We start from the raw sequence: 27260 nt of genomic DNA on the forward strand, positions 1-27260 counted from the left end.
CGGCGCGGGGCGGGACCTGGACTGGTCACGTGACGCCCGGCCCGGAAGCGCTCGCTCCCGAGACCCCCTGGTGACGGGGTCGGGAGCTGCTACCTGGAGCGAGCGCGGAGGTCCCGGGGTCCCTGCAGTTTCTCGCTCCCTGCATTCGCCGTCATGGCCTGGACCAAATACCAGCTGTTCCTGGCCGGGCTCATGCTCGTCACCGGCTCCATCAACACGCTCTCGGCCAAGTGAGTCCGGGCCTGGCTGGAAGGGGAGGGGGCTCAGCCGGACCTGCCGCGGCCCGCGAGGGCGCCAGCGACCCCGCGCACCTTCCTCGCCCTTCCCTTCCTCGGCTCTCCTTTCCCGGCTTCACCGGCTCGCCTAGTTTCTCCGGTCGGTTCAAGCGATTTGGGGGCCCCTGAGGGGCGCGAGTCCCGGGGAAATATGGACAGAGGCCGGGTCGCCAGCTGGAGGACCCAAGCCCCGGCTCATTTGATCGCTGAGTGTTCGATCCCGGCGAGTCACCTTCCGTCTCCGTGCCTCAGTTTCCTCGTCTTTAAACGGGAGGGTTGGAGCCCAACGCTCGGTTCGGAGGCAGGCTCTCCAAGAGCTGTAGGCAGAGGTGGGGTGAAGGGGCACTCCCACACTTGTTCACACGGGCTGCGGTAGAACCCATGCAGGCCGAGTAATCCGTGAGCGTGGAGGCGACAGAGAAGGGGTGCCCCGTGGGCTTCTCACGGAGGAGAGGTTACAGCTGGGCCTTGAAATTTCGGTGGGATATCTACATGTGGCTGGACGTCGAGGCAGGCAAGAGCAAGGTCACATCGAAGAGTATTGTAACCAGCCCCAAATGCCCAGGCCGCATCTTAATCCCACAGTCAAAGAAGGGCTTTTGAGCAGAAAGTGACAGGTTACAAATGGTATGATGAACCTGATGGTCAAGATGAAGAGTAGTGTGGTGCAGGGAATACCACTCCAAGCCTGCTGCATAGCAGATGAGGGAGGTAGGAAAGGAAGGGACAGGTGGGAGAGACCAGGTACAGAATGAAGCCATAAACCCTGACCCACGGGATGGAGAGACAATGACCAGTCCAGGGTTTCTGCCTGCGAGAATACAAGTGTCATTAACCCAGACAGGGAAGGCAGGTGGGCGGTTCAGCCCTGGTGCATGAAGGTGAGGTGCTTGTGCGACAGAGGTAATAGTCCCGAGGAGGTTAGGGCTTGAGGACCCAGGGCTGTCATGAGACTGAGGGGTTGAGCACGGCCTCCTCTCTGTAGTGCACAGGAGACCCTGGAGGCAGCCCCTTGTCTGGGCAGTGCTTTGTCTCTTGCTCTGCCCCCGCCTCAAGACAGGGCTCTCCTGCCCCCTCTGTTTACCATCTCAGAGCCCCCAGTACCCAGATCCTGGCCTCTCTCTGAACCGATTCCAAGGTGCACGTGGAGAACAGTGGACAGTGGCCCTCTCCCAGCCAGACCTCACTTCCAGCTGGGCCCTGCCAGCCACCACAGCAAGGGGGAGGCATGCCAGTCACCCTCTGGGCTGTGTTCCAGGCCCCCTGAGGGCTGGGGGCGGGGGGCAGTCATCTCCTATTCATTTTTGAGGTGTTTGTTCCTAGCACACTCCATCAGTGATATGAGACATGTTCCAGAGGAGAGTTTGGAAGAGAGGCATCCTGTTCAGTTGATCAGACATGTATAAGGTACCTACAGGGTGTAAGGCACTGTCTGGACTCAGGGAAGGATGCTGAAGCAACCAAAAGAAAGCTTGAGATGGTTAGAATCAGAGGTGAAAGGGTTAGAATATACAGCCTGGCAACCACGGTGTCCTCCCTTCTCCAAAGGAAGTAAAGCTCTGGGTGAACCCCACTGTCTCTGGTTGGGTTATGGCCGGCTGTGTCTGTGCCTTGAGCTGGTCTCTTGGGCCCTGTGGCCTCCTGAAGGTCACTGCTTTTGCTGAGCCCTTAACTGTAAAGGTGACTCAACATGAGAGCTCCCATTCTCAGGATCTGAACACAGCGGCCAAGTTGTCTGTCTGCCCATCTGTCGTACTAGCTAAGGCCTTAGCCAAGTGCTTCCAGAGTGGCCGTGGGTCTGCCAGGGCTTCTGTCCCCAAGGACAGTTGAGACTGCCAGTTACTACTTGGGTAAACTGTGCTAACTCAGCTCCTTCCTGGTCAGGTAGGAGGCCAGGGGCATCCTTGGCCCCAGGAGGCCTTGCCCTTGGAGGCTGCCTCAGAGACAGGAAAGAGACTCCCATGTGAGGACCCAGCCTTTGATCCTGTCACCTGATGTGGGGCCTCTCAGGAGCCTCCCTACCCCAGATGGACCACCAGAATTGGGCCCCAAACATTGTTCTAAGGCCAGACTGTGAGAGGGACACCCTCAGAGAGAAAATGTGAGAGAGCAACTATGTACATCCTGATGGGAATTAGCAATTTGAACTCACACTCTGACCTGCAGTTTCTGACAGGGACAGACTGGCTAGAATGTGACCACAGCCAGTGCTAACTAAGCAACTGCTATCCAGAGAGCATCCCATGCCCGGTCCTGCGGCCACCTTTCACGTGTTAGTTTAATGAATTCTTGTAACCAGCCTGTGAAGGAGATATGCTCGTCCCCGGATGAGGAGCCTGAGGTATGGAAAGGTGGAATTTCTTGCCCAAGTTCAAGTCAGCTGTCAAATGGCAGAGTTGATAATTGAACCAAAGTGATCTGGCTCAAGAATCCGGGCTCTTCACCATCAATATGGAAGTCTCAGCTAGAGACTTCTCTATTCATTTTTCAGGGCATTTCAAGTTGTTAGAAACGTAGAAATCACCCATTCTCATTCCCACGATCTGTGGTCGGGGTCCCATGAGAAGTTTCTTTTTGTGGCCCAGCTGACTGGTGTCAGAGTGGGAGCCTGGGTCTCCGCATTTTTTTTTTTAACATTTTTTTAAATTTATTTTTGAGACAGAGAGAGAGCATGAACAGGGGAGGGTCAGAGAAAGAGGGAGACACAGAATCTGAAACAGGCTTAAGGCTTTGAGCTGTCAGCACAGAGCCCGACGCGGGGCTTGAACCCACAGACCGTGAGATCATGACCTGAGCTGAAGTCGGCTGCTTAACCGACTGAGCCACCCAGGCACCCCATCCTGGGTCTCCGCATTTTAGCCCAGTCCTTCCACAGCTGCAGAACCCAAAGCCGCTCTTCCTTGGGAATCTCCTCTCGTATCTCCGCAGGCAAGAGCAGCCAAGCGTGACCCTTGGGAGTTGTGATCCCGCAAGTGGCAGCTCCCCTCCCTGCCACCAGAGTGCTCGACCTCTGGGACTGGGCAGCAGGCCTGCGTCCCAGCCCAGGGGATCCTGCTGTTACCCTGCTTATTTCCCCCCTGGAGCCAGGGGCTGCTCTCGGTTCCCACGTTGCATCTCCAGTAGCCTCTTTCGGTTCCTTGGCCTGTTAAAAGGAGCACGTTTCTGTCCCCAGGGTCCAGGGGAGACTAAACATAGTAGAGACGGAAGTGGCTGAGCACATGCCACCTGCTGTCCTGGGACCACAGGGCATCTCTCCCCTGGAGGGAGCCACTGCCCGCTCGGCAGGTTTGGGGAGGCTGCAGGAGACAGGCCTGCCCTGGCTGGGGCCGGGGCAGGGGGCACATACCCACAGGAGGGAAAGCCGCCCATCAGGTTGGCCCCGTGGCCCTGTCCCCAGGCCTTGGCAGAGGGCCCCTCCCGGTGAAGTAGCTGCTTCTCCTTTCTTGGCTGCCCTCGCCCCCCCCCCCCCCCACCGTGACCTTCTGCTGATGTGTCTCCTGCAGACCAAACGTTTCCCCCACTCAGCACTGCTTAGGGCTGTCTGTCTGAACCAGAGCCTGCCTGTGGGGTCCTGTCCCTTTCAGAGCCCCCTTTTCCTGAATCCCGCTGGGGGGCTGCATGGAAAGAGCCAGTGTCAAGTAGACACTCACTGAGTAAGGCTCAGATCGCCACCTAAACCGCCGCAGACTGGGAAGCTCACCCCGCCCGGGAGGGGCCGGTGGGGGGCGGGGGGGGGGTGACTTCCCCTCCAAAGTCAGGCCCCTGGTGCAGGAACCCTGCCAGGAAGGTGGCAGGAGGCCTGGAACCACCGGGCCTCTATTAGGGAAGGACTTGTATATGGCCTTTCTGTGCCAGCTCTAACTTTTGCCTTGGTGGCTGTCCCTACCCTTAAATCCCACGAGCTGGCATTGGATAATTGCTTCAGAGGGTTCCTTTGCCAGCCTCAGGAGGGCCCTATGTAGAGTGGAAAGAGTTGCAAGGCTTGGAAGCTATGGGATTAGGTGAGTCATGGGGCCTCCCCAAGCCTCAGGTTCATCTGTAAAATGGGCATCATTTCCCCACCTTCCACCCAGAAACAAGGGATCCACTGAGGAAGATTTTGCAATTCTTAGATGAGAGGGCTCGTGACTGTTTATTACCAACCGCTGTGACACCCAGAGAGTGGAGAAGCTCCGTGGCCCTTCCAAAGATCCCAGGCAGGAGAAAGAAGCTGACTCACCAGGCTTGACAAGCCGGGGGCGCCAGAGGAAGTGGCAGAGATTGTGAGGGGGATGGGACGCACAACCGGTCAGTCCGAGGGAGCTCCATCAGCCACATCCTCAGTCTGTCCGCACCCCCTGCCCTCACGTGGTTGTGCACGCTTCTCAGAATGCTGAGCTTTGAGTTTGGCCATGCCAGAGTGACTCACCCCCAGCACGGGGAGCCCACACCGCCCCCTCCACCGCCCTGCCGAGACCCCATCTAAAAGAAGCCAGTCTCCGCCAACAGAAGGCATCTACTCATGTAGCATGAGCCGGACCCTTGCGGGGTCCCACAGGCCTCCTGCCCATGAGACTATGGCTTTCCCTTAGGGTACAGTATCTAGAGAGAAGAGAGGGCCCATCTGCAGAGCTGACCTCTCTCCACTTCAGCAAGGGGAGTGGGAAGAATCTGGAATAAGAAGGTGATGGGAGAAATTCAGGTGCTGAGGAAGGAGCACAGAACTGGAGGAGGAGGCCCCTGGGTGCTGGCCTTTCCTCTGCACCCGAGGAGCCCCATGTCCCTCAAGCCAGCCCTCTCTGGTCCCCGGGTTCTTTGTCAAATAAGGTGCTTCCTGAGATGATGGTTGCGTTTCTTCTCCTGTATCGGCACTTGTTGGCCCTGTGGCCCCTCCAGCCGCCCCTGCTTCAGCCAGCAGGGTGGGTCCCAGAGAATGGGTGCTCTCCCAGAAGCTTTAGGGCTGGAGCAGAGCAGGCAATGTTGACCCAACACGAGGGGTGAGACTCCTGCTCAGTAGAGGGGAAAGGGAGAAGGGGCAGAAAAGGACTTTCATTGACTACCCGCCATGGGCCACCTCTTACATATCTCCTATTATTTATTGCTTTTGACAGTTCATCAGTATTGGCATCATCATCCCTATTTTATAAATGAGAAACCTATTCACTTGTCCTACCTATGAGGCTCAAAAGTCGTGAGCTTTCCACATATCCTACCGCCTCTTCGGAAAGCATGTGAGCAGTTGGGTTTGGCGCTAGACCCGGCCCTTTGTTAACTGTGTGAGTCTGAGCCCGGCTCCCTCCACCCCTCCACCCCAAGCCCACAAGTCCCCGCCTGGAAAATGAAGTACGTGAAGTGCTCAGCACAGGCCTGGCACGAAGTCAGTGCTCAGTGACTTGTACCTCCCTAAAAACACGTAGTGAAGCGTTTTGCAAACAACAACCCCACCCTAGGGGCCATTGCTGTCATCCCCCCACGAACTGGAGCTGGTTTTGGTCTCTTGTTCTGTGCTGTCTGGGGTCCACCTGTGCCGACACAGTGAGCTGAAGCCTGTCTCAGGACCAGGACAAGAAGCCTGACTCCAGTCCTAAGTGCCTGCAGGTCCGAACTCTTCCCTGCCTGCAGAGAGGCTGGGCAGGGCCGCCGGTCCTGACACCCAATCCCTTGGGCTGCAAGCCTGCTCTGAGCCTTCAGATACAAGAGGACTCCATTTCCCAAGCTGGGAACACTGCCAGCCCCAACTTGTTGAGGCAGTCCCACCCCTTGGGGAAAGCAAAGAAGGCCTTCGGGGCAGGAGGGGGAGCTCAGCATCTGCCTTACAGCCGGCTCTGCACTCGCTGCCCACCCCTGGGGACAAGCCCGGCCGGCCCCACCAGCAGGTGGCACCTCACCCAAGTGGGCAATTAGGACCCAGAGGACGTTGCCTCTGGACTGTAGTACCTGCCTATTTGCTAGGTGGAGTCTGGCAGTCCCATTTATCCGACCACAAAATGTTGGAGCTTCCGTATAGTAATGTGCCAGGAGCTGGGGGTCCAGAGATAGAGAAGTTGCTGGATGCCGAGCTTCCACTCTCTTAAGTGATAGTGACTCTGGAACACACAGTGAGACATGTGAGTTGTCGTTGCTATAAGCTGCATAGGCAGTCACCCAGGGGGAGTCCCGGGAGATGGCTCTACCCCTAGATCGAGGCGGGGCGGGGGGGGCACTTCGTGAGCCTACCATGTATGCTGGGTGTAGTACCATGATGAGGAAGGGGCTTGCACGCATGCCCTCGCCCTGAGCTTCTGGCTGACCTTCACGGACTTGGCAGGACCTCCCTCATTCCTCCTGGCAGAGCCCTGGCTCCAGCTCCAGGAATTTCCATCTCTGACTTGACCTGGGGCAGTTGGCTATACACCTTGGTAAAGCCTAACCTCTTTACTCCTCGCATCTCCTCTGTTACACTTGGGTGCCTCACCCCCAGGTCCTCCCAGAGTGAGAGTAGTTCTTCCTGCCCGGGGATCCAAGAGCCCGAACTTGCCGCGAATCGGACAGAAGTGAGACCTCAGAGAGCCGGTGGTTTCTGTAGTGGGGGCTTTCTTTGCCACATTGGTACTGGGACTGCTCACAGCCTGGTCCCCCGACCCAGATTTCTCCCTACATTTCCAACCAGTCCTGTCAGAACTCCCACCCTTCAGCTCTCCTCTGACCCTCACCATTCCCAAGAACCACAGGCCCTCCTACCTGCCCCTGTTGGCATCTCTGGAGTGTCGGGGTCTCCCGCTCATTCACTGCGAGATAAGTTTGCCACGGCCCTGTTTTGTTCACTGGCCCTGGGGTGTGGTCAGATCAGCGAATGGATGTGGTCTCGCCCTCATGGCTGCCCAGGAGCTCTACCTGCCCTTCATGCTGCCAGCATCCGGGCCCTATGCCCTTGCCCCAGGCTGTGGGAAAGAGCTCCCTGGTCCCCTCCTCAAACTCAAGGCAGAGAGAAGCCAGGGCTGGCCAGGATCTTTGTCAAACCCAGGCCCTAACCAGTGGCCCATACTTGTAGCACTGTGGAGGGCACAGGAAACAAAAGCCTCCCCTTACCTTTTGGGACCTTGGCCTTGTTGCAGAAATGAGCCAGCAGAGTAGGGCTAGGTACTAACCGTGCGGTTGTTCTTGACAGACATTGCAAGGAAGGACATTTAAGAAAAATAAAGTCCTGGGTCTTGCAGTTTACAGACAGCCGCCACCTATGCGTGGGGTGCTACACAAGGAGCAGGTCCATGGCCCGCAGGACATTGCCCTGGGTCTGCATTGGCTTGAGTCGGCTTGTGATATGACAGACACAGTTGAAGCCATGTCGACGAACGGCAGGATATGCAACATGAGGGGGGTGGGGGTGCCCTCCTGCCAGGCTCAGTCCAAGCCAGATCACCCAGCTCTGGGCCCGGGCCCACCTGCACGCTTCCAGAAGTCAGCAGCCAGGGGACTAAAAGGTTAGGAGGAGCTGTGGCTCTTCAGGCAGGAGATGAGAAGATTCAAAAGAAGGTGGAAAAGTCTCCAAATATCTAAAGGACTTTTTTTTTTTCAACGTTTTTTTTAATTTATTTTTTGGGACAGAGAGAGACAGAGCATGAACGGGGGAGGGGCAGAGAGAGAGGGAGACACAGAATCGGAAACAGGTTCCAGGCTCCAAGCCGTCAACCCAGAGCCCGACGCGGGGCTCGAACTCACGGACCGCGAGATCGTGACCTGGCTGAAGTCGGCCGCTTAACCGACTGCACCACCCAGGCGCCCCTCTAAAGGACTTTCAAATGGAAGAGGTTAGACTAGACCTCAGGGACACGACAAAGCCCAGCAAAAACGAAGTTCAGGGGCGGGAGCTGTAGTGCACGGACGGCAGACGGTGCAGAATGATTGGCGGTAGCTGCCAGGGCACAGGGCCGTGAGGGGTCCTGGGGTTGCTGGGGAAGCACGCCACACTCGGTTATGCCATCTGCCAGGGTGCCGGCGGGGCGTCCCCTCTGCTAGAGCCACGCACTTGCCACCTGCTTTACAGTCAGTGCTAGAAAGACCCTCCAGACCCTTCAGGTGATATGAAGGTGACCGGCTGCTCTCTGCCAGACAGTCATTTCCCAGGGCCCAGATGCCCTCGTAGACCACAGGCGCCTGGTATTTTTCGTGCCATGGGCCCCTTTGACAGTCTGGTAAAGCTTGGAATGTTGTTTTAAAATATGCAGATAAAGGATAGGATTACAGAAAAAGCCACTTATGTTGAAATAAAGTTATCAGAACATTGAAAAATCCTATTTGTGATAGAGTAATATGTGTGTATATGCTTCTTAACACAAGATTATAAGCAGTAGGTCTAATTGCCGTAATTTTGTAGTAGCGATGGATGTAATTGGCACTTCACAGTATCCGCAAAGACTCTGATGGGCTGATGAGAGTAACTGTGACTTGTGCATGTGACAAAGTCACAGGTACTGCGGGGCTACGTTCCCAGTTTGAGGAAATGCTGTATTTTGGCTAAAAGTTTCTAGGCCCCCGCTTCCTGTCCACGGTCCCAGATGAAGACTTCGTGCTGTGGAATCCAGCCCCTTCGAGCAGGAGTCTCACGCTGGGCCAAGTCCCCTAAGTCTGGCCTCTTGGCTCTGAGAGGAGCCAGCTTGTCCGCAGGCCCCAGAGCCAGGCTTGCAGAGCCCGCACGCGCCCAAGGATTTGACATTCTCTCTCTCTCCGCTGCAGGTGGGCAGACAACTTCGTGGCCCCGGGCTGCGGAGGAAGCAAGGAACACAGCTTCCAGCATCCCTTCCTTCAGGTATCTAGCCCCGTCCCTGCCTCCCCACCTCTGACCACCCAGGCCTCAGGTCACATGTGCCCACCAGGCCCTGCTGCTTCCTGACCCAGGGTGGCGCCTTCCCCTGCTCCCGGGAGAACCATCTCCTTCCCTCCCTCCCTCCCCAGAACAGACGCCAGGGTGTGAGTGCCCGCGGAAGAAGGCAGAGGGCACAGCCCTCTCTGGAAGGCCTGCATAAGTCCTGGTGAGCAGTCCTGCCCCGGACGCTGTAAGGCCAGCCCTCCCACGTCCAAGTCAGGACACATTTGGAAAACATCAACCCCAGGAGCAAAGCCCGCTCTGCACCCATGGGCAGCCCGGACTCCTCTGGGATAGAGCAGACACCATAAATGGAAAGCACCTTATCGCTAGGCTGGGAAGCGGGAGGCTAGTATTTCAGCCCCAGCTCTGCCAGCAGACTTGCTCTGTGACCTTAAGTAAGTTCTTAACCCTCTCTGAGCCTCTGTTTCTCAATCTGGAGCTTGACCAGAGGTTGGCCTACCCTGATGGTTTTCAGACCAGCTGTACACAGCCTTAAGGTTCCCATCTGGATGTTTCTAGAGCTGAGGGCTTAGACCTAGGAGGTAGTGTCTGGCCTTTCACACACAGTAGCTCTGCTTTTGTCTGTTGGACGCATCAAGTTATAGATAAGCTTTTGTTTGAAGAAAGGCTGTGTTAAAATTTTGTCAAAGGTGATTCTCCTTCCAGCTCTAAACTTCTAGGGTTCTGTCCCCTGCAGGCAGTGGGCATGTTCCTGGGAGAGTTCTCCTGCCTGGCTGCCTTCTACTTGCTCCGGTGCAGAGCTGCGAGGCACCCAGAGGGCAGCATGGATCCCCAGCAGCCCTTCAATCCCCTTCTTTTCCTGCCCCCAGCCCTCTGCGACATGACGGGTACCAGCATCATGTATGTGGGTGAGTAGCTGGGCCAGGCTGAGAAGAGCCCGAGGGGCCACTGGTGAAACAGCCACCCCCACCCCAGTTCATCTCACTCCTGCCCCACTCCCAGACTTACACACACACACACACGCACGCACACACACACAAGATTTACTGAGTACATACTATGTGCAAGGTGTGTCTTCAGCCCTGAGGACACCTCAGTGAAAAGATAGCCTCGGCCCTTGGGAGCTAACATTGTGTGTCTCTCCTCTTCTAGCCTTGAACATGACCAGTGCGTCCAGCTTCCAGATGCTGCGGGGAGCAGTGATTATATTCACAGGCCTGTTCTCGGTGGCCTTCCTGGGGCGGAGGCTGGCGCTGAGCCAGTGGCTGGGCATCCTTGCCACCATCGCGGGGCTGGTGGTCGTCGGCCTGGCTGACCTTCTGAGCAAGCATGATGATCAGCACAAGCTCAGCGAAGTGATCACAGGTACGACAAGGGCCAGGGACCCAGGGGCTGCCCATCCTGTCCTGTCCTCCCTGGGAGCCAAGCACAGAGTCCGTCAACAGACTTTTGCAAGCTCTTCTGTATGCCAGGCCCTTGGTGAGGGCACATGGGGGACCTACGGGCCGACTTGGGCATGCACCTTCTCTCGAGGTGGCGGATAGAGTGCACAGAGGCACAAGCAGCATGAGAGAGGGGTGGCTAAGGAGGGGAGGTCAGGAGGGAGAGGGTCTGTGCCATGATAAACACACAAACTACTGGGTCTGCGAGAGGAAGGGAACGGATGTCTCTTGAGCATTTACTAAGTACCCAGCCCGGCATGAGTGCTGAAGGTCATCATCATAGTAATCCCCACGTCCCAGAAAGGAGGCCTTGCAGCCTCTTCTATGATGATGGGACCCCTCTGGTCCTCCGAGGACGGACTAAACCAGAAATGTCTATCACAAAGGCTTGTGCTTCTCAAAAGACCTGCTTATCACCCTGTTGTGCCACTCGCAGTCCCAGGCAGGCCTCCGGGCCTTCTGGAGCCCAGAGTGGTGACAGTGCCTGCCCTGCGGGGCTACCCCACCCCTCAGGGACTAGGAAACCAGGCATAGGACTGTCATGATTGCGTCATAAACTATATGGTGTCCTGCAAAAGGCAGGGGCTGTGGGGGTGGTTGTGTCCCTGTGGGAGCCGTCTAACCCTGCACTGGGCCTGCCACCCTGCCTCTGGCTCCACAGCCATCCTCCATCCCTGCCCCCCCGGCCCCGTACAGCCCAGTCTCACCCTGGCTCACTTCCCCCACAGGGGACCTGTTGATCATCATGGCCCAGATCATCGTCTCCATCCAGATGGTGCTAGAGGAGAAGTTCGTCTACAGGCACAATGTGCACCCACTGCGGGCAGTTGGCACTGAGGGTATGTGAGCACGGGGGCTGGGAGCAGGGCGCTGCTGCCGGGACACCCCGGAGGGCAGCACGTGGAGGGGACACACAAGCAGGAGCACGGGGCAAGGTGCCAGGGTCCACGGGGAGGGGGTGACCCCCCCCCATTCCTCCCTCCCTTCACCACGTGTGTGTTGACAGATACTCTGACGCCTGCCATGCACAGAGCCAGGAGCCAGGGGGGCCGAGGTGGAGGATGAAGGGGATACATGCCCCACCGTAGAGGAGTTGGCCAGCAAGAAAGGACCAGACAGTGCATTTGGGCTCAGGCCACTTGTGCTCAAATGATGTGTCACTTGCCAAGCACATCTGAGTGTCTTTAGGACAGGGAAGGTGGCACTTGAGCTGCAACAGGAGTGGGAAGGAGGGAACTCCAGACAAAGTGAAGACGCGGGGAGCTGGCCATGAATGTGGAAACCAGTGAGGAGTAGTTGGGTGAGATATGGGTTTGATGTTGGGACAGTGATCAGGAAGTGAATGGGTCAGGGTCTTATCCCGGAGAACCTTGAACGTCCGGGAAGTTGATTAGACTTTCCGTGATGGGCAGGGAGGAACCGCCAAAGGTTTTTATTTTTTCATGTTTTATTTATTTATTAGACATAGTGTGCATGTGCACATGCCAGTGGGAGAGGGGCAGACAGAGAGGGAGAGAGAGAATCCCAAGGAGGCTCTGCGCTTCCAGCACAGAGCCCGATGCGGGGCTCCATCTCACGAACCATGAGATGTTCTGAGCCGAGATCAAGAGTCGGACGCTTCACTGACTGAGCCATCTAGGCCGCCTAGAAGCATGAAGGGTGTTTGAGCAGGAAAGTAACTCCCAAAGCAGATAAGCTTTAAAGGTATGAAACCAGCAGGGCAGAATAGAGCAGTCCTAGCCAAGTGTGGCCTGCGGGCCAGTCAGGAAGCTGTGTGCGCCTGGCCCACAGGGCGCCGAGGGCTTCTGGCACAGTGTTAATCAGCTGGATCATCGACTAGTTAGTCAACCACATCATCAAGCAGTTTGTTTGGATCCACTCATTTTTTTTCTCCCTTGCAAGACTTTCTGAATGGAGCAGCGCATTGATTTACATTCAGATCCAGCTCCTGGTCACAGACCAATGGCACCGAATTAGAGAACGGTGTTTTTCCACACTTGGGAGAGCAGTGCAGTGGCGGCAGCGGCCATTCTTTTTTAAATGAATACCATAGAATTTGAAAGAGCCAGAGAACATTGCGAGGGTGGCTGTTGGTTTGTGAAAGTGCACATACAAGCGTATCCGTGCCTGCGCACACATACACTGGTAACGGTATAACGCGTGTCTTACTCTGGGTCCAGACAGAAAACACGATTAAAGCGGAAGAGGGCAGCTAGAGCCCCCTCAGCAGGCCGCTGTGAATTCCAGATGAGCAGGCAGCCCCAGGCCCTGCAGGGGGGAGCAGGTGTGAGGGAGGAGCTGGGAGGGGTGGCGGGAGGGACACCAGGGGAGCCCCTGCTGGGCGGGCTAAGCTGGGGATCTCGGGGTGGGCAGAGAGTGCCGCATACTTCTTCCACTCCCACAGGTCTCTTCGGCTTCGTGATCCTCTCCCTGCTGCTGGTGCCCATGTACCACATCCCCGCCGGCTCCTTCAGCGGAAACCCGCGAGGGACGCTGGAGGACACGCTGGACGCCTTCTGCCAGGTGGGCCGACAACCACTCATCGCCCTGGCGCTGCTGGGCAACATCAGCAGCATCGCCTTCTTCAACTTCGCGGGCATCAGCGTCACCAAAGAACTGAGCGCCACCACCCGCATGGTGCTGGACAGCCTGCGCACCGTCGTCATCTGGGCCCTGAGCCTGGCGCTGGGCTGGGAGGCCTTCCACCCGCTGCAGATCCTGGGCTTCCTCATCCTCTTGATGGGCACCGCCCTCTACAACGGGCTGCACCGGCCGCTGCTGGCCCGCCTGTCCAGGGGCCGGCCCCCCGCAGAGGAGGGCGAGCACGAGAGACTGCTCGGCGGCTCTCGGACTCCCATCAACGATGCCAGCTGAGCCTCTTGTGGGTTCTCTGCTGCTACCTGGATGCGCCTTGTCCACCCTGAGGCTGAGGCCACAAGGGCTGGGGAGCCTCCAGCGCCCCGTCCCTAAGGCCTCACCCTGCCCCTCCCCACAGACCCCCGGGGCAGCTGCTGCCACAGAAGACCACCAGACACCCAGGTCCTCCTCTGTCACCACCCCCTGCATCCCCCACAGGCCTGGGTGCAGTGACCCACCCCTGGCAGGCTCCCCCCAGCACCACCACCCCGCCTGCAGCCCTAGCACTAAATCAGGAAGTGGGATCGCAGGAGCTAACAACCCTAAGATTTCCTCCTGAACCATAAGCTAAACGTGGTTCTCCAAAGAAGAGAGGTCAGTGAGCAAATTCAAACCAGAATTAAGCACCATATTTTCTAAAACATGTAGGGTATTCCCTAACCCTGTCTGGAGACCTAAGTTTTAGCTGGGCTGTCCCATAAACTCAGCGAAAGTTCCCTCAGCCCATCACCTGGTTGCTCTGGGCCTCGGCATCCTCCTCTAGAAAGCAGCGGGTGTAGACGCTGTGGCTTCGGTGCTTTCCATACTCAGCTGGGCCCATTCTGTGGGAAAGGAGTAATAGCCGCCCCTTCTTGGGAATTGTCCCTCTGCCCATGGCACCTCCTCCCCATGCCAGTCCTGCTGTCCTTGCTCACACGCTCAAGGCCTCCCTGCCTGGCAGAGATCATGAGGGGAGTTCCAGGCAGCCCTTAATAGCAGCTTTTATGATCTCTTCACCTTCCCTTTTAAAGATGAGAAAACTGAGGCCCAGAGATGTGAGTTGTTTGGCAAAGGGCTGTCTGGCTGTGGACTCTAGCCGTGCAGCCACGTGATCCGATCTGGCAGCAGGCTGGGATCCGGAGCACATGGACCTCAGCCCCACCCCCAGCAACCTGACTCCACCGATTAGCCTCCAGGGCGATGAATTTACCGGGACTCCGCCATTTAAAGTAACTCTGGTATCCTAGGCATGTGTTAAAGGCTTAACTTTTGCATAACAGCCTGACAGGTGGATGCAGATGAGGAAACCGCTGGCCCAGAGAGGGTTAAGTGACTTCCTCACGGAGCCAGCTTTCCAAGCTAGGTTTGCCTGATTCCAGACCTACAGCCCCACCCACCATACTGGTTTCTCTGGGCAATTTTCCCATGGCTGGGTTAGAAGCTTCATGTGCTGTTGTCCTCCCTGTAACCCCACCACAAAGGGAGGGTACTGGCACTGGGGACCCCGGGGAGCTGAGCAGCCCTTCATTGCTGAGTTCCTCACTCCGTGGCAGTTTCTGGAGCCTCAGACCCATTTTTCTGGGCAGCTCCATCATAAAAGAAAACACCAAATGCCTTCCTTAAAATAGATTCTGGGGGAAGAGATATTTGACAAGCAAAGCCTTCAGGCAGTGTGGGAATCAGCAGGTTATTACGGTTTCTTGGGTGAGGAGGGACTCTCCCTATCAGCAGCTCCAAGTCCCAGGGGCCCCCGAGCTTCTGCGGGGAACAGTGTGTAATCAGAGAGTGAGTGTGCTGGGACTCCAGCTGCCCTGTCCAAAAAACTGGGGCCTTAGAATGTTTTAGGCTTTATTTTTAAAAACAAAAGGGAAATGAGCAGTGTAAGCTCTTTTTTTATCTTACTATTTTTTTTTTAATGAGAGGGAAGGAGCGCAAGGGTTAAACATCAGACCTGCCACTGACCGGGGTGAATCACTTTACCTCTGGAGCTTGGGTCTTCACATCTCCCAAATAGGAAAACCAGCCTCCATCTTGCAGAATGAGCATGAAAATTACATAAGATAATAAATTGAAGGTGCCTGAAAGTGTCAACACACAGTGGAGCGTCCTGTAAGGCTGCGCTGCCCACCAGGGTGGTCCGCCAGGGGCACGGAAGCCCCAGCAGAGGCCCAGCACACGGCATCGGTCCTGCTCAGAGGGGAAGAAAGGTTTTATTAAAATTCACCATCATGGAGGCCAGTGTAAAATCTCCATCTATTTTAAGACAACAAGATGCCTCAAGAACATTTTACGGTGACAGTAGGTTCACTCTCCTGTTGTCAAGGATGCTTTGGAGGGGGAGTTCCCGAGGCCTTGCTGGTCAGGTGGGTGGGAGGGTAAGGACCACCACTCTCACTGAAGCTGGAAGGTTGTGGGGAATATTTTCAGTGGAGTAAGGGGGCCCTGAATGGTGGAAGTTTGGTGTGAAGGTTCTGAACCCCCAAATCAGAATTGACTGATAACAGACTTCTGTAAACATCGGTTCAAACTGACGTTTAATTTAAGCGTCTGCATTGTGGTGGACTGCTCAGTCCATCCCCCTCACAGGGTGGTCCTGGGAGAGCTGGGGGGGCAGGGGCTTCCTGCAGGACTGCCATCCGGGACCTGGAGTAGCTCTCAGGCTCCTGTCCTCCAGGAAGCTGCCCACAAGGCAGAGATTTAGGACCAAGCCAAGTGGTTCTGTTTTGTCTTCACTTTGTCCGAAGGTCTCTGCTACTTTAACAAGCAAACAGCATTCAAAGAGGTCAGAAGCTCTGACCCCTGCCGAGGACAGGAGGAGGAGTGGAGCGAAGGGCCACCTCGTATAGAGGAAAGAAGCAGAATCCAAAGTCAGAGAGCTGTGCCTCAGCCCCACCTCTACCTTGGCTGGGTGACCTTGGACACCCTCTCAAGACCTTAGCTACCTATAAAAAGGAGAGGTTCTCAGCATTGCCAAATATGTACACCTCCCTGACCTGCTTTACAGATTGACCTCGTTTCATAGTTGCCTTGGTTCAGAACCCTTCTGGCCTTATGTTAACTACATCCTCTCAAAACGTAAAAGTCAGCAAGGAGTTTCCCCTAGCTATAAAAGTTCATAAATCACCCTTCTTCATTAAGAACACTTGTCCAAGAGTCTTTAGTAAAGGATTACTATCCCAGAATTTACTGAACTGTGTTGAGAACTGATGTGCTCCAAGGACTGTGGGCCCATGAAAGAAAACAGGAGATGAATGTGGAAGGAAAGAATTCCAGCACAGCATGACGTGCATAAGAGGCCTTTGAGATACAGAGGAGGCAGTACCACTTGAGCTGGGTGTTACAGAATGAGCAGGGAGTCTCCCAGGCCGGTGGGGTTGGAGGGAGCGGGTATTCCCGGAGAAAGGAGAAGCTTGTAAAAAGCATAGAAACATGCAAGTGATGTATTCAAGAACCGTAGGTAAGGAGACCAGTATGCCTGGCAATAAGCACGCAACACTAAAAGTGGCCAGAGTCAAGTTCAGAGAGGTGGGCAGGCGCCCAGATGGTGCTGCACATTTTAGACTTTGCTGAGGGATCAGAACTCAATCTGTAGACAGTAGAGTACCATGGGGAGTTTAGGCAAGGCAGTGACATGATCCAAATTGCTGTGTGGAAGGATCACTAAAGGTAGAGACAAGTAAAACAACATTTGATTATAATTAGAGTCTGAACTAGAGAAACGATGGAGAGGATGAATACAAGAGCCAATCAAAGAATAAGCTCACATTATAGAGCCCTTGGCTCTCGGATCTTCTGTCACATAAGGCACCACCAAAGAGTGGGTCTTCTAGACCAGGCTGTTCACCCCATTCCCCCCACCACCAGTGGACCCACTGAGTATCCCCAGGTACAGCTCCTTCCCTTTTCTTCCCTTCCTTACTTTGCTCCTTTTCCTCCCACCCCCCTTTTTTTTTAATTAAGTAGGCTCCATGCCCAATGTGGGGCCTGAACTCAGAATCCCAAGATCAAGAGTCGCACGCTCTCCCGACTGAACCAATCAGGTGCCCCCTTTTGTCCCTCCTTTTAAAAATTGTGGTAAAATACACACAACCTAAAACTGACCGTTTTGAGCGTTATTAAGTGTTCAATGGCACTGAGTCCGTGCACATTGTTGTGCAGTATCACACCATCTCCAGACTTCCTCGTCTTCCCAAACTGAAACTCCATACCCATCAAACACTAACTCCCCACTCCTCCTTTCCCCTGGCCCCTGGCAACCACCATCCTACTTTCTATGAATTTCGTGAAAGTGGACTCATGTAAGTGGAATTATACAGTATTTCTCCTTTTGTGTCTGTTTTACTTCGCTTAACATAATGCCTTCAAGGTTCATTCGTGCTGTAACGTGTCATTTCCTTTTTAAGGTTGTATAATATCCCATTGTATGTATGTACCACATTTCGCTTATCTGTTCATCTATTTGGACATTGGGGGCTGTTGTGGGTAACATTGCTGTGAGCATTAGTGTACCAATACCTGTTCAAGTCCCTGCTTTTGAGTGTATACCCCGAAGTGGAATTGCTGGATCATATGGTAATTGCACATTTAGTTTTTTTGGCCAGTCAACATACTGTTTTCCACTATGGCTGCAGCATTTTACATTCCCACCAGTGAACAAGGGTTCCATGAAATCACTGATTTTATAATGACATTTTCCCCTGATTACGTGTTAACTGTAGAACGTTGAGGAAATGCAAGAAAACGTGTGGAAAATAAAAATTCCCTTTATTCTAACTACCCAGATGTACATTTGACCTGAATGCGTACTATCCTCGATAGTAAAAGGAAGGGAAAGGGGTCGTTTCTCTAGGAGGATTCCATTGCAGCGCTGGAGAGTGTGATCCAGAGCCCGGATCCTGGCTGCCCCGCGACCCCAGTCATCAATAACGTCCATGCAGTTAAACTGGCTTCTGAACCATTTTCGTGGGGTGTTCCTGGGAGGGTCACAGGGGCGACATGTGGTTGTCACATTCTCGTATGAATCTGCCTCCTCTTGTTTAAAAGCCACCTCAGGGGGTGACAGGGCAAAACATAAAATGTCCGAGCAAAGTGATTTTTCTAGAGAAACGTGTTCTACTAACTCACCGTCTCCATCTTCAGAATAGAGCTTTCCTTTTTGGACCATTGGGCACTCAAAAATGAGCGCCACAAGCAAGCAGACAGCGGGAGAAGTTCCCGCCTCCCTTCATTTCTCCAAGTTCCCATTGGCTGATTCCTACCGTCGAACCGCCACAGCCCCGCGCTCTCCCCTTATCACCGCGCGCCGCTAGCCTTCCGTCCTGTGCCCTGATTGGTCCTCTCCGCAGTCGCTCTGCGCCAGGGGCGTTCCAGAGGCAGCCACTGAGAGTTGCTGAATTCGGGTTTTAAAAAACGCCGCCAGTGAATCAGTGGTGCGGGAACTTGGAACCGCGGAGGCGCCGGGAGCGGCCGAGCACGCACCCCGTCGGGGCACGCGGCCAGGACGCTCCCGGGCTTCTCCCGGACGCCAGCCTCTGTCCCCGGACCCCGAAGGCCGAGAAGGAGCCGCGGGGCAGCCACCCTCCGCGCCCGCCATGGGCCCGCGCCGCCGGACCCGCAAACCCGAAGTCCCGAAGAGGCGCACCGCGACCCCGACCCCCAGCCCCCCCCGGCGGGGCCCCTCCTTAGGTAACCGGCCGCGGCCCCTAGCCCTCGAGCAGCCGGGGTGAGGGGTGGGCACGGCCGCATCCGCGTGCCCATTTCACGGAGCAGAACACCGAGCTCGCGGGCGGAGTCCGGGGTTCGAGTCTCCGGCTGGCGCTCCGCTGCGGGCGGGCACAGCCGCGCGGCCGGCGAGCATCTGCTCGGACCGGCCCAGTGCAGGCCCAGCGAGGAACCGGGGAAAGCAGTTCCGGGGGGGAGAAAGGGCTGGCCCAGGCGGCCTGGCTCCTAATATTAATTCTTACTACTAGCATTTATGGAGTACTTACCACCAACTAGGCCTTGTGTTCAACTCTTTACGTGAATTACCTCAACTTTATAGTGTGCCCATTTTACAGACGAGAAAACTGGCGCGCGGGCAGGCCGGGTAACTTGAACAAGGTCACACACGGCTTGCTCCAGCAGACAGGAGTTTTAAAAAATAAGTGTTTGTGCTTTTTTAAATTGCAAAGTTCTTGTCCGCTTTTTGTGACCATTTCAAAGAACTATTGTACTTTTAGAAGGTGCCCTTCCAGGTATTGTATGTATTTTTGTTTTTTCTTCATTGAGGGCTGTGTTGGGCCTTAAGTAGAGTGCTCTCGCCTTGTTCTCTTCCTGAGATCATGGGCTGGGAAGGAAGACTGGTCTGTGGTCCTGTTTCTGTACTGAGGTCTGGTGGGTGGCAGACCCACGGGGCGAGAGCTGTGCCTTTGTGGCAACAACTGCTTTACTTGTCTTCTGCCACATAGTTAAGAGCAGGGTGAAAAAAAATATATTCTGGGTTATTTTCTTTCCTGAACGTTAATAACCTTTGCATCCAGGCAACTTGCTGACTTCTCTTGTTAGTTCTAACTAGCGTTCAGTTACTTCAACTGAAATGTTTAAGTAGGCTATTATATTACCTGCAGATAAGGACCTCTGAGTCTCCTTTTTCATTTTTACACGTTTTATTTCGTAGTGTATTGTACTAAGGAGGCCCTGAGATTAGTATTGAAATACGAGCAGCGTTTTGGCCATCCTTGTCCCGTTCCTGATTTTAACGGGGTGCTGTTAAGTGTGTTTGCTGTTGCTTTGTGATATGGAAGCATCCTGCTATGCCTGGTTTATCTCCACGCTTCCTGGCAGTCCCCCTGCACTTGTCTGGCAGTCCGGCTCTTCCATTCTCCCCAGTGACTATTCCACACCTTTGTTTTTCTTCTTCAAATTCCTACAACTCTAGCCGCCCCCCGCCCCACTCACGCTCAGCTGATGATGACCTGGTCTCATGCTTGCCTCACTGAGGAAATAAGAAGCCTCCAGACTGTATTCCCTTGTCTTCTCACAGCAGAGAACCCACGTATCCCCTTCCTAGTAAAAACCACTCCTCCTACCTGGGCTTTTGGTCATATTTTTCTCTCTCCGTCCCTGGGCTTTCTCTTATTCCCTCCACCTGCATTTAGAATTACATTCTTACTCCCCACATTGGCATTCCACAAATGCTCTGTCTAAAGAAAAAGGGCAGGGGTGTTTCCTGCCCCTACCTTCCCTGCCTCTCGCATACTCCCCATTTTTCTCTACTGCCTTTCATAGCTACCTTTTTTAGAAATAGCCAGATGTAAGAGTACACACACGTGTGTCTCCCCTCTTCCCAGGCACCCTTGAACCCATTCCAGTCTGACCCCCCACAACTACTTCCCTTCCTTCTAGTGCACTTGAAGTCCTCTTGTCAGGGTCACCAGCTACTTTAGTGTTGCTAAATCCAATAGACATGCCTGTGTCCTTTTCTTGCTCCGAGAAGCATTGGACACAGCGGGCCATTTTCTCCTAGAAACACTCTATCCCCTTGGCGTCCGTGACCCACACACCCTGCAGTTCCTGCTTGGTGTATTTTACTGTCTGTGTCACCTCTTTAACAACTTGATGTTGGACTTCCTTGCTGTCCGGTTCCTTTCTCCCCACCCCACACACCACCACCCCCCGCCCCCCGGCCCCCCATGTGGTCTCATCCCGTCCTGTGGCTCTGCATACCACCCCTACAGACGGCGCTCACATTTACGTGTCCAGCCCAGATCTCTCCTCTGACTCCACATCCCTGTGTCCAGCTGCCTTTCTGCCTGAGAGCTCGTGGTTACGTCTGGTGCAACCTATCTGAAGCTGAACTTTTGATTACTCTCTTCCAACCTCTGCATCCCTGGTTTTCCCCATTTCGCCAAATGGCACAGGCACGTTCCCCACCCACAGCTGTTCAAGCCAGAACCCTGGGAGACGTTCTTTTCTCTTGTCCCCATATACAAGTAAGCTCCAGCAATTCTACCTCCAAATCACATCCTTGATCGCACCACTTGTCATCTCTGCTCCCACCAGCTAGTCCCAGCCACCAGCACCCTAACCTGACTGCACTCCACTTCCACTCTTGTCTCTTTTCAGTTCTTTCCTTACACTGCAGGTGGACTCCTCTTTAAAATGTAAGGAGCTCACCTCTCCGACTCCCTCAGCTCCCTGTTATTTAGGATCAAATCCCAACTCCTTATGTTGGCATTGCCAGACCCAACTGTTGAATTTTTTTTTGTTTTTTGTTTTTTGTTTTTTGAAAGTAGGCTCCACGAAGGCACCTGGGTGGCTCAGCCAGTTAAGCATCTGACTTCGGCTGGGGTCGTGATCTCGCGGTTCATGGGTTTGAACCCCCGTCGGGCTCTGTGCTGACAGCTCAGAGCCTGGAGACTGTTTCCGATTCTGAGTCTCCCTCTCCCTCTGCCCCTCCCCTGCTCATGCTCTGTCTCTCTCTGTCTCTCAACAATAAATAAATGTTTAAAAAAAAAAAAAAGTAGGCTCCACACCCAACAAGGGGCTCAAATGCACAACCATGAGATCGAGATGCTCTACAGACGGAGCCAGCCAGGTGCCCCCCAACTACTGAATATTTAATCCCAGTTCTTTCCCATGATCTTTAACCGCTTAAAGATCATGGGATCTTTCCCATGATCATTTTCATAACTGCTTGTTCTGGGACATAGATTACATGCCTTCTCTTACCCCTCTGAGGTTATTACATATATGGCTCTCAAAGTCTTTTTTCTCTATTCACTCAGATTCCTCCAGCATTGGTTATTTGCTGAGCTCGGTTCCTTCCGCGGTGTTGTCCTTCTTGCACGGGTGATACCTAGTTGTGCTAATCTTTCGTCTGTTAAAGGCTGCCTCCAGATGACCGTGGATTGTGGACCAGTGGTCGGGAGAGGCAGATGCCAGCAGCTTGACTCCTGAAGTTGAGGCCTCCCTCTTTCTCCTAAATGTCCCCAGTCCCCTGGACACTGCCCCTGTTTCTCTGACCCACATTCCCCACCACCAGAGATACAGTCTCCAGGGCCAGCTGTGTGGCACAGGCGTCTCTGGGTTGTCTCACTGTCCCCATCTGCTCATGCAGCTCTTCTAACACTTTGTAATTAGTTCACTATGAAATCCCTTCCACAGAACTACTTGGTTTGCTTCTCTCTCCTTGACTGGACCCTGAATAACATTTCTTTTTTTTTTTTTTTTTTTTTTAATGTTTACTTATTTTTTGAGAGACAGAGACTGAGCACGAGGTGGGGAGGGGCAGAGAGAGAAGGAGACACAGAATCCAAAGCAGGCTCCAGGCTCCGCCCTGTCAGCACAGAGCCAGACGTGGGGCTCGAACTCACGAGCTGCAAGATCATGACCTGAGCCGAAGTCGGACACTCAACCGACTGAGCCACCCAGATGCCCCTTGAATAACATTTCTGAAACAATTTTATCCTTCAAAATGTTCATTTTCATGTTTTTTTTTTCTTTCTTTTTTTATTCTTTGTTCAGCTTATGAGAGGTTCATTCATTTTTGTCAGTCCTTGTTTTTATTGACCTAGCAACAGTATTGTTTTTTGTTTTATTTTCTTTTTCATTAATTTATTTTATTATCTTGAATATTTGGTTGTCTTCTTTTGGTTTATTTTAATAATTCTGTTGTTAACACTTGAGTTGAACACTTAGCTGTCTTTTAACATCCTTGTTTTCTAATAGAGAATCAATCTGGAGACTGTACATTTTCTTCTAGTACTATTTAGCTGCATCTCATAAGTTTTGAGATGTAGACTTTTGATTCATTTCTAAATAGTCTAATTTCAGGGGTGCCTGGGTGGCTCAGTCCGTTGAGCATCTGACTTCGGCTCAGGTCATGACCCCATGGTTCATGAGTTCGAGCCCCGCGTCGGGCTCTGTGCTGACAGCTCGGAGCTCGAAGCCTGGAGCCTGCTTCGGAATCTGTGTCTCCCTCTCTCTCTGCCCCTCCCCTGCTCGCGCTCTGTCTCTCTGTCTCTGTGTCAAAAATAAATAAACATTAAAATAAATAAATAAATAGTCTAATTTCAATTAAGTTTCCTTGAGTTAGAAGATTTTTTTTTTCTTGTGTTTTTAATTTCAGATCAGAGAGTTTGGCTTTTTGACCTCTACTTTGGGGAATATTTTAAGATCTTTTTTCTTTTTTGTTGTGGCTGGAACCAGGCCAAAGGCTCTGGCTCCATTAGCCCACTGACCCAGCCCTGGCACTGAGTTATGCCAAATCTGAGGTCCCTCCTTGGCCACACATAAGCTCTAGCTAATTGTCTTCACCTCTCCGCCTCAGGATAACCGAGACAGAGAGTTGTGCTAGATAACCTCTCCAGTTCCTTCCAGCTCTAAAAATAGACCTGAACACAAAATCACTGAGTTTCCAACCTAGATGGCAAAGGTAGAAGAGATGCCCAAAGTACCAGGGGGCTCAGAGGAGGGAGGTAACCTATCATTTTGGAAGGGACTGGGAATCAGGAGAGGCTTCACGAAAGAGTTGGCGTTTCAGAGAATACCCTCAAAGGATCACGCGTTCATTGAACAAATATTTGTTTGGCATCTGACTGCTATTTCTAGTTGCTGAAGATAATGGCAGGAAATAATGGACCGGAACGCCCGCTTCTGTGGAGCGTATTACAGACTAGTGATCTGACAGTTTGCCTATCTCAGGCAGGCTGCGAGGCCCCACCTACTGACCACTACACTCTATGACCGAACTTTTTTGCTCAGGCGCTTCCTCCCGTCAGCGTGGTCCCCGGAGAAGTCGGGTTCTGAAGGAGATCCGAAAGCTTCAGAAAAGCACAGACCTGTTGTTAAGGAAGAGCCCCTTTGGCCGCCTGGTGAGCTCCACCAACCCCCATGCTGCCTTCTTTCTTTAAATCCCCCAGGTATTGGGGACCTCATCATCTCTTGTCTGAATGGCTAGGGGTCCTCCCCTCCAACCTGGCAGAGGACTCTTCACCTTTTGAAAGCATGAATCCGCCAAGGGCTCCTTATGGTTCTTCATGGAATCAATTTCTAACCCTACCACCTCTGAAACCGTGTTCTTGGATTGTATAAATAGGAGCCCTCTCATCCATCCCCGCTTTGATCCCTCTTCCTGCCTGGGGAGATTGCCTCCCCCTCTCCCCACCACCGATAGGAGACATACCAGTTCCTAAGCTCCCAGGAGTTGACACCGGCTACTGCTTAGGTTCTAAGATTAAGGGGCAGGAAGGTGTAATAGAAGTGAAGATTCATGGAAACTCATGGAGAGAGTCCGTCTTCGCTTGAATCTCTCTTCTTTAACTCTTCACTCCTCCCCACACTCCCCTTCTCCCTTGCCCCCCCCCCCAACCATCCCCACTCCTTCACAGGCAAGAGAGATATGTGTTAAATTCACTCGTGGTGTGGACTTCTACTGGCAAGCCCAGGCCCTGTTGGCCCTACAAGAGGTAAGAAGGGGGGCCGAGGTACAGCTGGGTGACGATGGGAGAAAGGCACTCTGGAAATCCACGGGGCTGCCCGAGGAATGTCACGCGCTGACTCTTGCCTCCTGAGAGAGAGCATCACGGAACGCCTGGGTTTGGAGGCCAGATCCTCATTTGCTGGTAGCAGGATTCCCAGGCAGGGTTCCCCCTGGTTCTGTGACGGTCTTTCACACAGTCCCGCGAGCCCTCGGAGACAAGGTGCAGCAGGGCTCCAAGAGAACAGCAGCACATGCCCCCTCCCTCCCATGTGGCAGTCTTTGGACTTGTCTTTCTGCCCCCAGGCTGCAGAAGCATTTCTGGTTCATCTCTTTGAGGACGCCTATCTTCTCTCCTTACATGCCGGCCGCGTTACTCTCTTCCCGAAGGATGTGCAGCTGGCCAGGAGGATCCGAGGCATTCAGGAAGGGCTTGGCTGAGCTCCCGCCACCTGTCTCTGTAAGCCTTTCCTGCTTGCCGGAGAGAGCGCTCTCTGGGGAGGAAGCACCCAGCGTCTCATCGCCGGGATGGGAGTTGCTCTGAAGGAGTTTCCATCCTTGGTCCCTTGCTGTCTCACCTTCACTTTGTTCTCTAGGAAAGGTTTGACTTGGTTTTAGTTTGAGCGCTTGGGATTCTATGGCTCATGCGCTTTTGTACAACGTTGAATAAAGATCTTTATCTATTTAGTAATCACCAGGCGACATGAATCTGTCAGAGTTCAGCCTCTATCTCACAAGGACCAGATGACTCGTTTTGATTAAGAAGAGGTTTTCTTAACTTTTGAAAATGTCTTGTTTGGTGTCAAATGTGATGCCTGAATTTCAGGGATGATACCAGGGACTCTGTCCGGAGCCAAGAACCGATCCACGAAGTGCGAGAAGATGCCTGGACTTGTTGCTTTTGTAACTGGTTGTTTTAAGAAGAAGGCTACGTGGCTTTCCTCTGTAACAGAGGTGATCTGTGAGAAAATCAACATCATTCCAAAGGACTCAGAGTTCTTTTTAGCTAATGAGACTCCAAGGTTCACTTCGGTTTGCAAATTATTCACATGACTGCTGAATGATTTTGAAGACCTCAGATTTTCTGGGTTATGGGAAAAAGATATTTCCTTATGGTTTTAGATCTTCCTGCACCGTTTAAATTTTTTGCCCGATGTATATTTACTTTTCTTTAAAACATAAGGGAAAAAAATAAAAGCCAACCGCTTCCATCGGTTGCAGGAAGAGCCGGGCACGCCTAGCGCTTACGTCCCTGTCCCTCGGTTACTGTCATCATTAGCGGCGGCGGCAAGCTCTCGTGTGAGCTTCACCTGTCCACAAGTGTGTAGCTTTTTAAAAACCCAATTCAGGTTAAAATAGGAAATCTTTAAGTTCTGACGTTCTGGTTCCTTTTAGCAAATTCCTATCAAAGGCATTCAGAAATTCTAGCTTGCAGGTTTTATTTTATCCTTCTTTGTGAATCATAGAAGACGTGTCTTCATTTTTATACTTTGGAATTTGTCGTTCCAGGATTGTAAAGCGCCTTTTCAAAGTTTTTACAAGTGTTTTTTATAACTACTTTGCGGAGAGAGAATAAAAATTAGACTAATTCTTTAATGGCAAAAATGTAAAGCAAAGTTTCAGTTACAGCGTATAGAGATACTACGTGTCGTATGTGTGAATGTTCAGTTCTTCATTTGTACGCTGTTTTGCAAGTAGCCACTCTTTAAACAAGAGAATTGAGGGGTGTGTTTTTGCCTCCCGTGGAGTAGAGTATGTATGAGCAGATAAAAACGTTGCCCTTCCGTTGTCATAACTGAAAGCAGTATAAGAAGTTTGCAGAGAAATGGAAAGCGCCACCAGTAGGCTTTTAAGATTTTGCGTGTGACGGAAATGATTAGCGAGGGTGGACTTCTGACACGGATATGCCTGGCAACCAAATTCCAAGACTAGCTGAAGGGAAGGACCAAGTTCTATCATTGAATAAACTTTAGCCCTTTGGAAAAACTTCTTCCTGTTCAACATCAATTCCTATTTATGCAGACATCTGAATAATGCTTATCTGTCAATGAATATATTTAAAATGCTTGTCAGAGTATTATTAATTAGAAGACTGTCTCCTCTCTTAAATTGTACTAAGCAGGGTTGCCTGGCTGGCTCAGTCAGCAACGCATGCAACTCTTGACTTTGGGGTTTGTGAGTTCAAGCCCAGGTCAGGCATGGAACCGTCTTTCCAAAAAAAAAAAAAAAAAAAAAATTTATTTTAATAAATAAATAAAATGTACTACCCAGGACACACATGCAACACTGGTCACACGCCAGGCAGGACCCACCAAGTAGTATTTACTGGGTAACACCACAATAAGTAATTTAAATCATGATAATGTTATATAATAATGTTACAGTTTACTATAAACAGTACTTAACATTGTTGGAGTTCTGCGTTTGTTTTTCTGGGTGATTCCATCACCATCTTTAACCTTTCCGTTCGATTTTATTTCTGCTTTCACATTTTTAATGTCTAAGTACTCTTAGTTTTGTAAATATTTCTTTATTGTAGCATCCCAATCGGTGTTCAAAAAACAAAACAAAACAAAAAAACCCAGAAACCAACCTGGATATTTCCAACCAAGAAGAACTTAGTGGAAAGGACTGGTTAAATAATACCAGGAGGGCTGGAAGAGCAGCTGGGAAGAGAGGATACT

The 27260-nt window shown here is 52.7% G+C and overlaps 2 protein-coding genes across 3 annotated transcripts; both read left to right on the forward strand.

Annotated features, from left to right (window-relative positions):
* The first annotated feature begins 12 nt into the window (after positions 1-12).
* On the forward strand, positions 13-17894 carry SLC35F6 (solute carrier family 35 member F6). Its single transcript, XM_058682800.1, has 6 exons — positions 13-230; positions 8967-9039; positions 9797-9968; positions 10213-10425; positions 11231-11341; positions 12907-17894. Exons 1-6 carry the CDS (start codon positions 154-156, stop codon positions 13374-13376), a joined length of 1116 nt encoding a protein of 371 aa, XP_058538783.1. The 5' UTR covers positions 13-153; the 3' UTR covers positions 13377-17894.
* Positions 17895-18506: 612 nt separating this feature from the next.
* On the forward strand, positions 18507-26991 carry CENPA (centromere protein A). Of its 2 annotated transcripts, XM_058682801.1 has the most exons (4): positions 18509-18803; positions 23862-23971; positions 24488-24565; positions 24883-26991. In XM_058682801.1, exons 1-4 carry the CDS (start codon positions 18710-18712, stop codon positions 25015-25017), a joined length of 417 nt encoding a protein of 138 aa, XP_058538784.1. In that variant the 5' UTR covers positions 18509-18709; the 3' UTR covers positions 25018-26991. The 2 variants fall into 2 exon arrangements, with proteins under 2 accessions (XP_058538786.1, XP_058538784.1); XM_058682803.1 differs by lacking the exon at positions 24488-24565 and having other exon boundaries at positions 18507-18803.
* Positions 26992-27260: the final 269 nt, after the last annotated feature.

The sequence above is a fragment of the Neofelis nebulosa genome, chromosome 9, assembly GCF_028018385.1.
Source record: "Neofelis nebulosa isolate mNeoNeb1 chromosome 9, mNeoNeb1.pri, whole genome shotgun sequence".
Lineage (NCBI taxonomy): Eukaryota > Metazoa > Chordata > Mammalia > Carnivora > Felidae > Neofelis > Neofelis nebulosa.